This window comes from Lutjanus erythropterus, chromosome 12 (genome assembly GCF_056507025.1).
Source record: "Lutjanus erythropterus isolate fLutEry1 chromosome 12, fLutEry1.hap2, whole genome shotgun sequence".
Lineage (NCBI taxonomy): Eukaryota > Metazoa > Chordata > Actinopteri > Lutjaniformes > Lutjanidae > Lutjanus > Lutjanus erythropterus.
The window spans coordinates 1,560,001-1,579,097 of record NC_139328.1 but is presented as its reverse complement, the minus strand read 5'-3'; the positions used below and the strand labels follow the sequence as shown (position 1 = coordinate 1,579,097).

Genomic DNA, 19,097 nt, shown 5'->3' with positions numbered 1-19,097 from the left:
TGTTTGTAAAACACACACACTGTGATTTTTCACTTTATTGAGAATGTTCCACTGAAAGAATTTGACAAAGCTGCCACACTCTGCATAATGTATTAAAAAGAAAGACAAGAAGAGAAAAATACTAGAAACAATCAAATATCTAGCAGACAGCTAATGATTCAGCTTCATTTTCTATGATTATACCAGTCACAATTCAAAGTGCAAATAAAGTGGAGGATGAAAATAAGACTAGAGCACAGAATTTACACTCAGTAACTGCAAATATATATGTGTATATATGTATTTATATTGTTAGGATGACTGTATCTAAGCTGTGCATAAAAAGAGACATTTTACAAGCAAGAAGAAAACATGAAAATGGACATTTGTGACTGCTGATCAAAGTGATCAATGAGATGAATTGATGAGATCTGATGGTGAGAAAAGGCCATCAGAAAACAGTCAGTCAGCATGTGTGCAGTTGGTGGACGGTCCCTTGTTTCTGAGGATCTTCAGCAGAGAGAGTCCACAGCAGAACACCAGACTCTTCACTATCAGCACTGTGTACAGAACACAGAGCAGCTTCACCCTGCACTCAGACTGGAAGGAAGGGGATGCTGGAGGTGAAGATGAAGGTGATGATGAAGTTGGTGATGAAGGTGATGGTGATGATGAAGGTGATGGTGAAGGTGAAGGTGATGGTGAAGGTGATGGTGAAGGTGATGGTGAAGGTGATGGTGAAGGTGATGTTAGAAGAGCAGAAACCTCTGAAACAGAAAAAGAGTCAAACACAAATGTCAGTTCTCGTCTGTTCTCCTTGACAGCGTCTCCACCAGGGAGGAGCTCAGAGCTCAAAAGTCTGTGTTTAATATTATTTATGTATTTATAACTATCACTTAATAAATGTCAAACTGAACTGAGCGCTCACTACAACAGAGTGTGTCTTCTCATGCTGTTACTATAGTTACTGTCACTGGGCGGCTCCTCAGCGTGAGACCAACAAAAAATATGAAGATTGTTGAATTTAAATGGATGTATTTTTTATTAGTAATTAGATTGAAACAGTCTATGGAGCTGCTTGCTACTAACTCAACAACTTTATCCAGACTCTACTCTGATTCTGTGATGTTTTGGTTCAGATGTTAAAATCTGAATCGATGTAGTAAACTCAGTACAGACAGAGGACCGCCCCGTTCTGTCTGCTGTTTTTATTATGACACTAACAACTAACAAATATAGATGATAATAAAGTAAATAAACATGTTGACATCGGGATAGTTTACATTTAGTTTGGGACGGTTCAAACTGTTTTTTTAGAACAGTTCTGGGACAGTGGTGAAAAAGTCTAGAACTCTGGACTCCACATGAAGCTGAATCACTGCTGAACACAGTCACCAAGCCTTCATTACCTTGTTCTGTTTCCACTGTGTCCCCCTCGTGCTGGACGGAGCAGACGTATTTATACGTGTTGAAAGCGTCCTGATCGATCACTCTGATGGCGGCTGTACATCCCAACTCTCTGAACCCCAGCTGCTCTCCCTCAGCAGGGGGCAGCTCCTCCAGAGAACCGTCCTCCTTTCGTCTTTTCCAGGAGAAGCGGACCAGAGGAGGAAACATGTGTGAGGCCAGACACAGCAGGGAGCTCTTCCCCTCCAGGTGGGCTCTGGATGCTGCTGGGTACACGCTCACCACGGGCTTCACTACCTGCTCATCTGAAGTTTGACAGCAGCAACAAGCAGCACAGACACACATTCACACAGTCAACAGCAGCTTACAGCACTGCACTGCATTCAGTCTGATCCTGGAAACTACATGGACTCTGATCACTAAACTACTCATCAATACAGCACAAAGTTCACTACATATACTGGATTCACCTTCACATCAAACACACTCAGCACCTCATGGCACCACATGATAGATGGAAAATAAAGACAAGTAGACATTTGACAACTCTTTCTTTAAACCAGTTAAAAGTGAGGTCCAGTCTTGCTTTTATCAGCTTAAAAAAATCTCAAAGATACGGTCTTTCTTGTCCTCTATTGATTTGCACAAAATTATTCACACTTTTATTTTTTCTAGATTAGATTACTGCAATGCACTTTATGCTGGGATCAACCTGAGCTCCATCCATCGTCTCCAACTAATTCAAAACACAGCTGCTGGAATTTTAACACAATTTAATTTGGAATTTTAACAACAATTTTGGACACATTACTCCGGTGCTAGCCAACCTACACAGTTTTATTTTGTATTGATTTTAAAATTCTTCTGTTAATATTTAAAGCTTTAAACGGCCTTGCTCCAAATTATTTAAAGGACCTTTTGATCCCTTATGTGCCTCAGCGGGGACTGAGATCTATGGATGCTGCTCTAGTTGTCCCCAGATCCTGGTTTGTGTCCAAAGATGACCGGGCATTTGCTGTCAGAGCCCCTCGGCTTTGGAACAGCATCCCTATTGAAATTAGACAGGCTACTTCATTAGCTTCTTTTAAATCTTCGCTGAAAACCTTCCGTTATAGAAAGGCTTTTACAAACTACTAATCAAAGTCAATTTTTATCTCTGTACTTGTGATTTCTCTATTTGGTGACTTTTAACTTATGCGTTTTTTCCTCCTTTTGCTTTTATGGTGTGTTTTACTTGCTGTTTCTCTCTTTGTTTCTTTGTTTTGCCTGCTCATATTTTTTTATTTTTTCTGTACAGCACTTTGTAACCTTGTTAAGAAAAGTGCTATATAAATAAAGTTTTATTATTATTATTATTATTATTATTATTATTATTATTATTATTATTATTATTATTATTTCAATGTACAACATCCATTAAGTATAATTCACTTTGATTTAATCTTCTGTGAATCTGCAGGACGAGTCCAGAACAAGTTTTACTACAGCCAGCTTATCTTATCTTATTAAACAATATAATATAATATAATATAATATAATATAATATAATATAATATAATATAATATAATATAATATAATATAATATAACCCTGATGTTTGGTATTAAAGGATATATTCTAACATACATATTACAATAAAGAACATGTTTCTCTTGCCATTTTATTGATAACAAAATATATAAAATATGATTAATTTACCAATATAATCAATAAATAAACAAATCAATTCATCAGTGATTTCAAAACTGTTTTTTTTTTACTATAATTTAAATATTGATCCATTATTAAGATGATTGATGATGTTCAGGTATTTAAAATGTGAATAAAGACAAAACATTATTGATCTGTGACAGAAATTCACTGTTGACACAAGACAACTATTTATTAATATAATATAACATATTTTAAAATGTAAAGATGCAAACACTTTAAACAATATATTTACTGTCATATATTAGAATTTATGTTGCATCATATCCCGTTTATATTTAGTGCATCTGTGAAAATAATATATTTGGATGTCGGATAAATATAATATAATATAATATAATATAATATAATATAATATAATATAACCTTAAAATCTGTCCTGTCAGTTTAATCACATAATTTTATTATTATCAATATAAATAAAATTCATCATAACAATTTTAAACTTATACACAATTAATACAGTTACTGTGATATGATTAAAATGTTAATATTATGATATAATGATAGAAAATCATTTTTCTGTATTATGGTAATATTCATTTTATGATAAAGGATGTTTACTGTCACATTAAATATCGCTGCCATTTTAATAATTTCCAATATCTATAACATAATTATTGATTTATCAGCTGAAACATTCCTGTAATCAATAAAGAAACAAATCAATACATAAATGGTTTCAGAACTTTTTTCACAATAATTTAATTTTTTATTCGCAATTCAGATGTTATGTTTAGGTATTTAAAAAATGAATAAAGACTGATACATAATGCAGTACAGGAAATTAACTATTGACACTCGACTACTGTTCAATAATTTATATTATATTATATTATATTATATTATATTATATTATATTATATTATATTATATTATTCAGGGTGTCCACAAAGTGTCTTTACAATTTAAAAAATTTATGACAAAATCAATTGATGAGATCTGTTAATCAGATTTGTTCTATGTACTCAGAGGTTATCAAAGTTTTTAATCACATTGCATTTATGTATTTCAGGTACCTGTTGATGAAATAGTTTCTGTTAAATAAACCTTTAAAATTGTCTGCTCCTCAAGAAAAGGCACAACGTGTATCGTGGTTTATTGAAACAAAATCGGATACGCAGACTCAGTGAAACTACAGGATTAAGTGTGGAAGACGTCCACCGTCACGTCCGTCAATTTGTGCATGAAACAAGACATTTATGGAGACAGGGACAGTGTTGGATAAAGGGAGGAGTGGACGACCAAGAACACGGCAAGAAATCGAGTATCGTCTTGATGAGCTTCATGCAACTAATGGTGTCCATATAGAGGAGGATTAAATGAGACAAAAAACTTCAGCATCTACCTTTAATTTTCTAATAATTTCCACACATTTGTCTGTTCATTTGCTTTTGTAATAAATTTGTTAAATTGTAAAGAGACTTTATGGACACCCTGTATTATATTATATTATATTATACTATATTATATTATATTATATTATATTATTGTATTTACATACTTTCAGCAACATGTTTACTGTCATATATTTGCAGTTATGTTCAGTGTAATATATCTTTTATATTCAGTGTATGAAGTTAAATCAATAAATATATGTGTGTATGTGTTATATATCATCCTGTATCATGTACAGACATTTACATTTATTATATACATTTATTTTACTGTCATATTCAATATCTTTTTGTCTTCATGTATAAATATATATTCCACTAAAAGACACACGTACCATCATATATAATACTATTGTCATGAAGTAAATTTGACCTTTTCAAAAATGATGAATTATCCTATACAACATATTCATTTATTAAAGTTATGGACATTTCAGCTCCATTCACTGACAGATATTAACTGATGTTTAATATCATATATTATTTTGTTTGATAAAAACCAGAGATGGTGCTGAATTACTGACATGATCAAATACTGTATATTTGTAACTTTGACAATATCAGACTTTTTCTATATAAATCAGTTTGATGTGATGCAGAAATAAAGAATAACTTCAGTTGTGCAGTGAGATTTAAACATCTTTTCAGGAATTATGAAGCTTTTTGATGTAACAAGCTGCACGGCTGCAAGAATTCTCTACTAATGATGAAAAAACTAACATGTAAAGACTGAAGCAGCAGAAACTCATTAAAAACACATTTTCAACTTGTTCAAGAAAACAACTGAAGGAAAATGAAGCTTTATTCTTACCTGTTACAAACAGTTTAGTTCCTGAACCAAAGATGTAGAACCCGTATCCTCCCACAGTGAAAAGTGGTGATACAAAAACCTGTGTGCTGCTGAATGTGTCAGCTGAGGTGAACGAGTCCAAATAATGAAGCAGGATCATATTTCAGCTCCATGATGTGTTTCTCTAATGTTCATATCAACATGACTGTCTCTTCTTTTATTGTCTTTTTAGACACACTAGCAGTGTTGCTCTATGGATGCTAATGTCTGTCGCTGCACTTTTTGTGACTCCTGTCCCTGCTGAGGCTTTTCTGCTTCAAAAGCTCACAACATGTCATCATTACCAAGAGGAAATGAATTCAAATGAACAAATAGTGTATCTTTCCACTGAATGAAGCCTTAGCTTGATGCTCTGATGATTCCCCTCGCCCTAATCCACATGGAAAACATCCACAGGACCACTCTGTAAACTTCAACTCTTTACTTCAGCACAAAAAAAGATGCTTGACAAAAAGTCTCCAAAAGTGTCCAAAGTGTCCAAAAGAATCAAATGATGCCATTAAATCCAAGAGAGAAACGTTGATGAGAGGAAAAGAGGGAGAAGTCAACAAAGCGTGTGGCTCCACTCTCTGCTCGCCTGACTAACTGATCTGAGGTTAACCCCAAAACTCCCTCCTCACAGGAGCATCACTTCATGACATTAGAGGGCTGCACTTACTAGGAAGCAACAAACACTTACCTGATCCCAACCATTACCAATGAACACTAATGACATTTTTACACATTTCAAATCATTCACTTACTGCATTACTGCAAATATCAACTGAAATACCTGGAAATACTGCAAATATTACTTCCATACAATTAGATTTCACCATCTACAATCCATAATATCATGAAAAGATTCAGAGAATCCAGAGAAATCTCTGCATGTAAGGAGCAAGACTGAAAACCAACACTGAATGTCTGTGACCTTTGACCCCTCAGGCAGCACTGCATTACAAACTGCATTAAAAACCCTCATCATTGTATAAAGGACACTACATGGACTCAGGAACACTTTGGAAAACCGTTGTCAGTAAACACAGTTTGTCTCTGCATCTACAAATGTAAGTTCAGACTCTACCATGCAAAGACAAAGACAGATATCAACAACATCCAGAAACACTGCAGACTTCTCTGGACCAGAGCTCATCTGAGATGGACGGACGCAAAGAGGAAAAGTGTCCTGTGGTCTGACGAGTCCACATTTCAGACTGTTTTCACTAATCATGGACGTCGTGTCCTCCGGGCTAAAGAGGAAAAGGACCATCCAGATTGTTCCCAGCACTGACTTCAACAGACAGCAGCTGTGATGGTATGGAGGTGTATTAGTGCCCATGGCATCATGGGTAACTGTCACATCTGTGGAGGCCTCATTAATGCTGAAAGGTACATACAGGTTTTGGAGAGACATATGCTGCCATCCAGACGACGTCTTTTCAAGATAAGATAAGATAGTCTTTATTATCATTGTACAGACACCTACACAACCAAATTGTTCTTGCTACATCAGTAAGGGGCATTGGAGTAAAAACAAAAAATAACATGAAACATATAAAAACAAGGAGAGCACACATACACACACCATTCAGTCAGAGCATGTATAAAAAATAAAATAATTTAGATTTGAAATAAATAATACAGAAAGTGAGATATTGCACTTGTTATAATTAGCTCATGTAACGGTGAGTATTGCACAGTATTGTCAGTTCAGAGTTGAGATCATGTGGATATTGAATGTCCTGACAGCCCATGGAAAGAAACTGTTTCTCAGTCTGTTTGTCCTGCTCTTTATGCTCCTGTACCGCTTCTCAGAGAGCATCAGGCTGAGCAGGTGAGCAGGATGGAGGTGGTCATAGATGATCTTTTTTGTTCTGGAGAGGCAACGAGAGCCGACAATATCGTCCAGGGAGGGCAGGAGGCAGCTGATGGTTCTTTCTGCAGTCTTGATCACCCTCTGTAGTCTTTTTTTGCTGCTGTGCAGACAACGTACCACACCGTGATGGAGTATGTCACACACTCTCTATGAAGTTAGTAGCCTTTTCTCAAGTCTATTCCTTCTTAGGACTCTGAAGAAGTGGATTTGTTGCTGGGCCTTCCTCATCAGCGATGTTGTGTTGGCTGACCATGAGAGGTTTTCTGATATATGTGACCCCAGGACTTTGAAGGTGGGGACCCTCACCACACTGTCACTGTTGATGTGGAGAGGGGCAGGATCAGCTCTGTGCCTCCTGAAGTCTATGACCACCTCCTTGGTTTTCATGGTGTTGAGGGTCAGGTTGTTCCTGGCACACCACTCTGCCAGCTGCTGCACCTCGTCATTGTACGCCCACTCGTCCCTGATGGTTATGAGGCCCACCATGGTGGTGTCGTCCGCATACTTGATCATGGTATTGGTGGGGTGGGTGGGAGAGCAGTAATGCATGTAGATGGTATACAGGAGTGGGCCCAGCATGCAGCCTTGTGGAGAGCCAGAGCTGAGCGTGAGGGTGGAGGAGCTGCAGGGGCCTAAATTAACAGTCTGTGGACGGTTTGTTAAAAAGTCTGTAATCCAGCCACAGGTGGCAGGGGGGAAGTCCAGGGCAGTTATCTTGTCCACAAGGATGTTGGGAATGATGGTAGTGAAAGTGGAACTGTAGTCCACGAAGAGAATCCTTAGAGGACCCTGGGTGTTCCAGGTGGAACAGAGCAGTGTGAAGGGCTGTGGAGACAGCATCATCAGAGATGTCCCTGCTTATTTCAATGAGTCGATGCCAAGACACACTGTCCACATGTTCCAACAGCGTGTCTTTGTAGTAAAAGAGTTCAGGTACTAAACTGACCTGCCTGCAGTCCAGACCTGTCTCCCATTGAAAACATGTGGTGCATTATGAAGCACAAAATACAACAACTAGAAACCTGGACTGTTGAGCAGCTGAAGTCAAATATCAAGCAAGAATGAAAAAGAATTTCACTTTAAAACTTCAACAATTAATGTCCTCAGTTCACAAACACTGACAAGGTGTTGTTCAAAGAAAAAGCGATGTATCATGGTGGGAAACATGATCCTGTCTCAACAGAATGACTGGATACTCATTCACTCAAGATCAAGATGGCTCCCAGCAGCAGGGCTGCTTTGTTAGGCTCCACATTTTCTTGTCATTTTTGTCCACTTCATGTACCTGGATGTGTCTTGTCGGGAGTGTTTTTCAAACACCTCATCCTGATCCGAAGTAAAACCCAAACAACCCACTCAATAATCTTGGAAAGAGTTAGAGGCACAGAGAAAAGGAGACTGCCTGCTTTTGGCTATTTTGTGTTTGGTTTTTGATTTTTCCACTTGGATGAAGTATCAGCACAGGAGAGGAAACACCTGCGTCACAACTGCAGTCTTAGTGGACAGAGCAAGACTGAACTCTTCCGTCCATGGATACTTTGTGACTTACTCAACCTGTTGTAATCTTGCAGCATGATGCAACACGTAAAATCTGACATCATAAAGGAAAAGACTCATGTCACTTCTCTAACATGCTAATATTTTACTTCTGCTGAGAGGAGATCAGATCCAGTCCCAGATCTCATAAGTCAAACATCGAATGGACAGACTGTCAGTTATCCACTCTTGACAACGGAGATGGAAACCGTGATCAGGACTGTAAAACAGCTTCACCTTGGTCCACCCAAGGAGTCAGAAACAATTACCAACTTAGCAGAAAAAGATGGATAACAGGAATTTATCTCCTATGGATACCATCTAAGACATGCAGCAACATGTCAGTGCTGACTTTCATCATAGGAGACACAAGGCTGTTAGGAGTCACGCAGCACTTAAACAAAAGCAACTTCCGTATCTTCAAAAAGGAAGGACCCCAAGAGTCCATACTGGGGCCATGGCTCTTTTGATTATACATTCATGAGCTGCCTGACAGCTGCAAATGTTTAGTACCAAATGTATGCTGATGATAAAATCATTTATGTAACAGCAAAGACTGCAGAGTTATTAAAAAGGCAGATGGTCAGTGTCCATCTTCAGACAGGTCCATTGACTCTGACTAGTCCAGGGTTAAGTGTGTATGAACTTTTGACCCAAAAGTTTGAATAAATATTGGTCATTTGTAAATAATAATAATAATTCTTTTTTGAAATACACATTTTTAAAATTTGGTTAGGCACCTTTAAAATAAAATTGATTTAATTTGTTCATTTCAAATGAAATCATCCTTAAGTTAAAGGAGTAATCTGTAATATATATACTGTAATAAATTATAAAATGAACATGGCATGTCACCAGAAAACAAGGAAACATGCTAATTTGACATACTTGCTTCTCCAATAACATCACTATGGCCATGGTGTCCTTCTTACAAATTTCTATTTCTATGCTGTATTTATTTGCCTGTTTCATGGTAATTAGAATTCAAATTAATGCTGAATGTCCACAGAATGAGTGTCTGTTTATGAGTCATAAGAATCATTAATAAATCTTGTATAAGATGTAGATGTTTGTAATGGTTAAATTGAACAAAATGTAAATGGAGTTTGGCAACCACTGAACTCCAACTCCAGAATGTGTATTTTCAGAACAGTGGGCTTTTGTTTTCAGGATAATGGCCGTAACTTTGGCTGTTTTCAGCATTTAGAGAATCTGGCCCATGATGGTAGACTTAAACCATCCACAGGTCTGGGGCTCCTACTGGCTGTTCTAAAAGTGCAGCTAAGCGTGCACGTTCCTTTGGTGAGACCTTGAATCAGTGGAGGAACCTCCTACAGGAAAAGGTGCCATAAAACTGAATTATCAGACTGAGAATCTTAGAAAGAGTCCGGCTAATGAGCAACATGCTCAACCCAGGAGTTTGTCAGTTACTTTTTATCTTCACCTTCAGTTGAATTCATTCACATTTGGCGTGACGCTTTGCTGAGGGCTGAGAGGACTGGGTGGAGCTGAGACATAGACTCTGGTGCTCTGCAGGAGAGGGTCGGTGGCAGACTGGAGCTTCTGGAGGAAGAAACACTAATAGTCTGATGCCAGCCACTTTATTGTCTCAGAGCGAATGTTTTGGGATTAAAAAGCAGATTTATTTTCACTATTCTGTCTCAAAATCACAAATCAGCAGACCAGCCAAATGAGAACACAGTGTTTGTTTTTTAAACTTTTGGAATTAAAAAGTGGATTTATCTTCACGTTTGCTTGTAAACCTGTGTGCAGCAGAGACCACAGAGGAGCTGACCGCGCTGTTTATAGTAAGATAATCTCTGTCTGTCCATGTTGACTGCTGACCAGAGGAGAAATGTATTTGAAAGTCAATGAGTGAGAGTAAAGACAGGAGGGATGTAGTGTTAAAGGAAATAATTGACTTCTCTGGTGAGTACTGTCTGTACTGACATAAAACACACACAAGGATTTTCCACTGGCATTTTTGGCAACACTGAGTCAAACTGTGTTGCGCTGATTTGTATTTCCATTACCACTTTAATTGCTCCGAGCCATGCCTGAGATGGACTGGCTCTGGAGTGTGGATAAAGCCAGTCTGACCAGCCTCAACTGGGCTGAAAGTCTCTTCATGTTCAGCTCTCAGTTCTGCTGTAGCTTCTAACTAAACGTCTGTGTTTTGAAATGTAGTTTCTCTCCTCTGGTGTTGTTTGTACTCTCAGATATCTGCTTTATTACACACAGTTGATGTCTGTTGGTTTGTGCTCGCTCACAATTGCCTCGGTAAACTGATGCGTGCATGCATGAACTATGTGCGGCTCGTCTGATAGAAGGGTCTGAGGATGGAGGAAACAAAACCTAACTCAGATGTGACATAACAATCAACCGTTTTTTGGCTTTCCACAGACTGCAGCTTGAAGGTCTGGTAAGCCTGTCCACCAGTGATAGGCTCTAAGTTGTTCTGACCTATTCAGTAGCTGAATTAATACATTAAAAACAACTTTGTTTCCCAAATCCCCCAAAATATATCATTTACAGGAAAAATATTAATCCTTAGCACAGAGTGAGTGGGTAACATTAGCTTGTTAACAGGCTAACTACTAACATCTTAGGCAAATTAAGATGTTCAACATGGTTAACACTATACCTGTATTAACATGTTACCTTTGTGGACATGTTTGTTTGTTTGTTTGTTTGTTTGTTGCATCAGTTTGTGTAACAGCCACTGGGAAACCTCCTGGTCCTCCCAATGACCAGTCCACCCTCGATTACACAAAGTCATTTCACCCTTTGTTCAGATCAAAATATTGATTTGTGCAGCTTTAAATGTTACAAAGTCTTGAATTCTTGAAAGTTTTCAGTCACTTTATTAAAAATCAAAGCATTAACTTTCTAGATGCTGAAGTGTTGGTCTACAGACACTTTTGTCCTGATGGTGGCGCTAGAGGAAAGGTCAGGAGGTCACCATAAATGTTAGGATTCATCCTCTGGGAACCACAAACATCCACAGGAAACTGATGGAAATGTGTCCAACAAAATCAGCGTCCTAATAAGCCGCTGCTAGAAGGACAAAATCCTGAGCTGACATGTGTCCAAGATTTGTCTTTGAAAATGTCATCAAGTGAAATGATCTGCTGAAATCTACTGAAAGGTGTTAAACAACAAGTGCTGCTGGAAGAGTTTTCATTCAGAGCAGATTAGTATTGTGAGGGAGGAATGGACTTTATTCCAGCAGCACAACAAAGAGACCAGTTTCATCTTTATCTCAAAGATTTTCTTTGCAATTTCTTCTTTGATTCAACAAAATGACTTTCAAACATGACATATGTTTGTTATTTGATCCTTTCATCTGGATTCTCTTTCTATTTAGTTGTTGTTGTTTCCTCATTGTGCTTCTGTGTTGTTAGTTTGTCCTCACTGTGTGGAACAACAATAAAGCTGCTGGAATATCTGATCAAAATATCAATCAATATCATATGAAATCAATCCTGACAGCAGGAAAGAAAATCAGTCCCTCAGTTCAGTGTGTTTGTGACTCTGGCTGAGATGGAGGTGAAATATGTGAACCTGGGCTGTGGTTTACTGCTCTCTTCCTGTCACAAACACTGTTTGACATCTGTTCATCTGGAGGTTTTTGTACAGGCTGCAGGCATCATTTCTCACTGTGGGAAGCTGATTTCCGACAGCTACAGTAGTAGGTGGCTGAATGACCGAGTTTAACTGTCTGGATCTGCAACTCATAGCCGTTCTGTTTACTCACAGCTGAGAAATCATTTTTCTGAGGATGACTGTAACGATAAACATCACCATTACTGCTACGAATATACAGAATCACTCTGAATGTTTTTTTCTTCTGGTACCAGAATATATAATTATCGCTACACTGGTTAGTGTTTCCACAGCTGAAGGAGACTTTTCCACCAACTCTCCTGGTCAATGTTAAATCCTCCTGAATCAGCTCTGCTGCCATGGCAACCAGCGCTGTAGAGAAACAGACAGGTAGATGAAGGTTAGTGTGACAGTGTTTGTTAAAGGTTGACTTTGTTGGCTCCTGATTGGCTGGAAACACTCACCTGAACACAGACAGCACAGAGCAGCAGCTGGGAGGAAAAGCATTTTGTGCAGTGGTGTTTCCTCTGGTGAACCTGGGGAGAAGTGGCGCTCTGATGCAGCTGAGGCCAAACAAGGACGAGCTGTGAGATCAGACGAGGGCCACGTGCTTTCTAACAGGTCCTCAGACCTCCCATCAGCCCCTGCTGCCCACAGATAAGGCTGCTGCTGCTGCTGCTGAAGTTTGTTGGTCTTGATTTGAATCTGACAGCAGATGAAAAATCTGGGTCACCATGATGCAGAAATAGAAAAAAACATTCATGTTAGCACAAACACATTGAGGTTGGTGGTGAATTTAGTAACACAGACTGTTATCTGTTGTTTAACAGCTGTGAAGAGAAGTGAGATGTGGAGAGGGTAACCTCACAGAGAAGAAGCTGCTTCAAAAGGAGATAAAGAGTGAAATCAGGAGACACAAACAAAATTACAAGGAGAAGTTGGAAAGAGAAGACGCCAAAAATAATTTGTGGTCGTCTTGGGATGATTTAAAAACTATTGTTGGATTTAAAAAAACAAAAGCAACAAAAAAGTTTCTCTCGATGGTTTTAATTCTGAGAAACAACAGACTCAGGAGTTCAATAAGTTTGATCTTAGATTTGACACCTTTGATTTCAGTAATGACATTTTAGATGTGAAAAACAAACTATCTTGCTCTGGATTCAGCTGCTTTGATGAAACGCTCTGTGGTCAAATCTTTGAAACAGTCTAAAGCTCAGAAAGGTCCTGGTCCTGACAAAATAAGTGGTCACCTGCTCTCCTCCTGTGCACAACAATTAGCCTCCATTTCCCACCATACCTTTCAGTTGTCACTTCACCAACAGAGGGAGCCGATGAGCTGGGAGCAGTCCATAGTAATCCCTGTGGCCAAAAACAATCAGGCCAAGGTTTTGAATGATTTCAGACCTGTTGCTCTGACTTGTCTTGTCATGAAGTCCTTTGACAAACTGATAAAAAGAGAACTTGTAATCAGACTGAGCAGCTGCTTGATCCGCTTCAGTTGGCGTACAGGGCTGGTGGTGGAGTAGAAGATGCTGCTGCCGCCCTGTTAAAGCTCGTTTTTAAACATCCTGAAGGGAACAAAACTCAGGCCAAGCTGCTATTTGTGGATTTCTGTTCTGCTTTCAACACCATCCAACCCCACATCTTCATAGACAAGCTTATCAATAACTTTGGTTTAGATTTGAATTTAGTCGACTGGATCCTGGATTTTAGAACAAACTCAACACAGAGAGTGAAGGTGAACGGATGCATCTCCATCGTAAATCTTCAAAATCTGTCCATCAGCTGTGTGAAAGAGACCTTGGTAATGTGGATTGATTTGCTGTCTTGGACAACTTGGACTGTACATCCAAAAATCCTGATCACAAATGTATTCATTTTAATTTTATACATAGACTCTACCTCACTCCTGGAAAACGTTACCTCATGAAACTTGTACTCTCTCAGATTTGTCGCTGATGTTTCCTTGGTTTCATGGCTTCATTTTTACAGATGTACTGGCAGTGTCCTGCAGTTGACACTTTTTGTAAAGAGGAATCATCGACCTTATCAGATTTACTGGATGTGCAGATACCTTGTTGTCTCAGGCTGCTGGTTTTGAATGATACATCATCACCGCCTCTGTCTCCCTCCAAATATTATGTTTTGTTTTCAGGCCTCACAGCAGAGAAAAAGATGTTAGTGCTGAGATGGAAACCCCCCCACACACTCACTCATCTACAATGACTGACCTCCTTTTTGAACATTACACTCTTTGAACTATCTATAGCCAGAATACATGAGGCAACTGAAAGGACTGTTCAGGCATGGACCACAGCTGGACATCGCTGTGTCTCCTGAGGACTCAGGGACACTCGATGTCCTTTTTAACTGTATTTTAGATCTCAAGTCTTGGATGGCAGAAAACTTTCTACAGATCAATCAGGACAAAACCCAGCACTTAATTATTGGTCCTGAAGCTCAGAGAGAGAAAGTCAATGCAAAAGAAGTGACCTTAAAACCCTGTGAACAAGTGAAAAAGCTCAGAGTTATCTTTGATTCACATCTTAGTTTTGAGCCACATATTAGAAACATAATTCAAACATCATTTTATCAAGTGAAGAACATCAGCAGAGTGAGACTGTTTCTCTCTCAACACAACACAGAGTCACTAATGCTTTTATTACCTGCAGAACTGACCACTGGAATGATCCACTTTCTGCTCTTTCTAAGAAAAAACATCTTCATTACAATTATTACAAAACTCAGCTGCACGTGTTCTGATGAGGAACAGAGAGAGAACACACATTACACCAACTTTAAAGGCTCTGCAGTGGCTTCCTGTTTGCTTCAGAACTCATTTTATTGATTTATAAAACTCTGAACGCTGTTGGTCTGAACTATTTATCAGATTTGATTTTATTCTGTGAACCCTGTAGAACCCTGTAGAACCCCCAGAGTCAGAACAGAAACCCACAGTGAGGCGTCCTTTCATGACTCTGGTCCACGTCTGTGGAACAGCCTGAAGACCTGAGGGCCTCAGAGAGAGTTGATATTTTTAAAAGACCAACGTCTTTAGTTTGGATTTTAATTGAACTTTATTTATTTGTTTATATATTTACTTTTTATTTGTACATTTTATTCTGTTTTCCTGTTTTAGTTGTCATATGATTTTATGATGAGAAAATGTATTTATTTTTATCTTCTGTGTTGCTTTTTTATTGTTTGATTGTATGAAGAACTTTTTCTTGTTTGTATAAAAAGTGCTGAATTCTGATTGATTGATTGATTACTAACAATATAACATCACATAACAGACTATAGTTTAATAAAATATTGAGTAATATAGTCATGAAATTGGTGTAAATAATGACATCACATCACAGCTGACATTTTATGTCAATAATGCTCTGGGGTTGTGACATTGTGGCTGCCAGCTGTTGGACCTGGGTGGCTAGTGAAGTCAGCACCTGCTCCAGGGCCGACACTGTCTGCCAAGCCTCCGCTGTGTTGGAGGCTAGCTGTGCCTCATGTTGCTGAAGCACTCCTTCCACTCGGTTCAAGCAAGACTGAGGTGATGATGAGTGTGCTCGGTCCATGCTTGGCCAGATTGTACTGTGATTGGTGTGTTTAGGACCCAAATGCAGCACTCTGGAAATCTGTGACAGTTGGTAAAGACTTTTGTAAATAAACAGGCAAAATGGGAACTTGGCCAGATGAAGGAACACAGCTAACAGTCCATTCTTCAGGCTCAGAGACCACACACTGTTTCTGGGTGTCAGGCTCGGGGAATGGGTTAAGCCAAACCTGGAAGCGGGATTGAGGGTGAGGACGTGAGCCCTCAGCCCCGAACAGTTCCGTTCACTTGCTGGCAAAAGTGACAGAGAGGGGCTTACAGGAGGCGAGGAGTCCAAAACCAGAAGAGCAAGATAAAGAAGTCAGGACCAGGTGAGCAGACAGAAACCAGAGATGCTGAAGCAGAACTCGTGGTTGTGGACAGAAGGCTGGTGAGTTTACCAGGAGACAGGTGATGCAGGCAGGTCAGAGGCAGGCAGGGTCAACAACAGAAGATCAGGCAGGTAAGGAGTGCTGGAAAGTCTTACATGTATGCTGAAGAACAATCTGTCAAGGACTGAGAGTCCTGGAGAGTCTTATATGCAGGACTGATTGGGAATGAGCTGCAGCTGAACTTGCAGGTGAGTGGAGTTGGGCTGATGAAGTGGGAGTGGGTGGCAGGTAGAGTGGAAAATTACTGAGTCAGAGGAACAGGAGGGAAACTGGAAGAATGGAGCTGTGACAGATATAATGTTCATTAGCAGGAAAGCTAATGTTAGCTGCTCTAATTTCCCTCTAATAAGGTCCAATAAGTCTTAAAAATAATTAATAAATATCCAATGGTTGGATCGGTCTACTGGGATCGGATGGTGATGTGGCTTTAAATGGTCTTAACTGGTCAGTGATGTGAGAAGAGCGTAAATGAAGCATGTATTGTGTATTACACTGTGTATTACTACCTACAAACTTTACAGGTCTCCATAGACCGATCCATCCAGGCTACGAGGGACTTGTGAAGTAGAGACCATGTGACCTGATGTGGTTTGACTTAATCATCAGGCAAAATTAGCTTCTAATGAGCAACAAGTGACACTTTAAGAAGGTGAAACTATGTTAAATAAAGGCCAAAGGGTATTAGGATCTCCCTGGAGTATAATTTGGTATATTAGTGTCTGAATATAGTAGGTTAGAATTTGGGTCTAATATGACATTATATGTAGTTTATACTTACATCATAATTTTGGTCTGTGGTGCCTAATTAGGATAAAACTTTGTTAAGTGTCTAATAAAAATTATTAATTTACTTATTTGATACAAAGTCCAACTTGATAGCGCTTATTAGTGTAAAGTTGTGTTTGTTTAGTGTCTAATATATTATTTCTAGCTTTTGTCTAATTTCAGACAAAGTGCAGCCTGTTGTGTGTAAAATAAAATACAACTGATGTTTCCTCAAGAGTTTGAGTTTGGAAATTCAGAACAAACATTTAAAGAACGTTACATCAGTTTGTGTAACAGCCACTGGGAAACCTCCTGGTCCTCCCAATGACCAGTCCACCCTCGATTACACAAAGTCATTTCACCCTTTGTTCAGATCAAAATATTGATTTGTGCAGCTTTAAATGTTACAAAGTCTTGAATTCTTGAAAGTTTTCAGTCACTTTATTAAAAATCAAAGCATTAACTTTCAAGATGCTGAAGTGTTGGTCTACAGACACTTTTGTCCTGATGGTGGCGCTAGAGGAAAGGTCAGGAGGTCACCATAAATGTTAGGATTCATCCTCTGGGAACCAGAAACATCCACAGGAAACTGATGGAAATGTGTCCAACAAAATCAGCGTCCTAATAAGCCGCTGCTAGAAGGACAAAATCCTGAGCTGACATGTGTCCAAGATTTGTCTTTGAAAATGTCATCAAGTGAAATGATCTGCTGAAATCTACTGAAAGGTGTTAAACAACAAGTGCTGCTGGAAGAGTTTTCATTCAGAGCAGATTAGTATTGTGAGGGAGGAATGGACTTTATTCCAGCAGCACAACAAAGAGACCAGTTTCATCTTTATCTCAAAGATTTTCTTTGCAATTTCTTCTTTGATTCAACAAAATGACTTTCAAACATGACATATGTTTGTTATTTGATCCTTTCATCTGGATTCTCTTTCTATTTAGTTGTTGTTGTTTCCTCATTGTGCTTCTGTGTTGTTAGTTTGTCCTCACTGTGTGGAACAACAATAAAGCTGCTGGAATATCTGATCAAAATATCAATCAATATGATATGAAATCAATCCTGACAGCAGGAAAGAAAATCAATCCCTCAGTTCAGTGTGTTTGTGACTCTGGCTGAGATGGAGGTGAAATATGTGAACCTGGGCTGTGGTTTACTGCTCTCTTCCTGTCACAAACACTGTTTGACATCTGTTCATCTGGAGGTTTTTGTACAGGCTGCAGGCATCATTTCTCACTGTGGGAAGCTGATTTCCAACATGTACAGTAGTAGGTGGCTGAATGATGGAGTTTAACTGTCTGGATCTGCAACTCATAGCTGCTCCGTCTTTTCAAAACTGAGAAATCATTTTTCTGAGGATGATTGTAACCTGAATAAACTTGACCATTACTCTTATCAATTCGCAAAATAACTCTGAATGTTTCTGTGTCTTTCTTCTGGTACCAGAATATATAATTATTGCTACACTGGTCAGTGTTTCCACAGCTGAAGGAGACTTTTCCACCAACTCTCCTGGTCAAAGATAACTGATCCTGAATCAGCTCTGCTGCCATGGCAACCAGCGCTGTAGAGAAACAGACAGGTAGATGAAGGTTAGTGTGACAGTGTTTGTTAAAGGTTGACTTTGTTGGCTCCTGATTGGCTGGAAACACTCACCTGAACACAGACAGCACAGAGCAGCAGCTGGGAGGAAAAGCATTTTGTGCAGTGGTGTTTCCTCTGGTGAACCTGGGGAGAAGTGGCGCTCTGATGCAGCTGAGGCCAAACAAGGACGAGCTGTGAGATCAGACGAGGGACACGTGCTTTCTAACAGGTCCTCAGACCTCCCATCAGCCCCTGCGGCCCACAGATAAGGCTGCTGCTGCAGCTGCTGCTGCTGAAGTTTGTTGGTGTTGATTTGAATCTGACAGCAGATGAAAAATCTGGGTCACCATGATGCAGAAATAGAAAAAAACATTCATGTTAGCACAAACACATTGAGGTTGGTGGTGAATTTAGTAA

General features: G+C 39.0%; 1 protein-coding gene across 2 annotated transcripts; it reads right to left on the bottom strand.

The window, feature by feature from the left end:
• LOC146317270 (immunoglobulin lambda-1 light chain-like) lies at positions 1 to 19,015 on the bottom strand. 2 transcript variants are annotated; one of them, XM_084732947.1, is made up of 5 exons: positions 18,753 to 19,015; positions 18,334 to 18,660; positions 5,305 to 5,352; positions 1,389 to 1,691; positions 1 to 746 (listed from the first exon to the last, which is right to left on the bottom strand). In XM_084732947.1, exons 1-5 carry the CDS (start codon positions 18,793 to 18,795, stop codon positions 442 to 444), a joined length of 1,026 nt encoding a protein of 341 aa, XP_084589073.1. In that variant the 5' UTR covers positions 18,796 to 19,015; the 3' UTR covers positions 1 to 441. The 2 variants fall into 2 exon arrangements, with proteins under 2 accessions (XP_084589073.1, XP_084589074.1); XM_084732948.1 differs by lacking the exons at positions 18,334 to 18,660; positions 18,753 to 19,015 and adding exons at positions 12,398 to 12,715; positions 12,808 to 12,954.
• Between the last annotated feature and the right edge of the window lie 82 nt (positions 19,016 to 19,097).

Coding starts and splice junctions, on each gene's coding strand:
- LOC146317270 (XM_084732947.1), bottom strand. CDS start 18,795: ATGCTTTTCCTCCCAGCTGCTGCTCTGTGCTGTCTGTGTTCAG. Junction 18,661..18,752: donor TCTGTGCTGTCTGTGTTCAG/GTGAGTGTTTCC, acceptor GTTTCTCTACAG/CGCTGGTTGCCATGGCAGCA. Junction 5,353..18,333: donor TTGGAAATCAGCTTCCCACA/GTGAGAAATGAT, acceptor TCACTGTGGGAG/GATACGGGTTCTACATCTTT.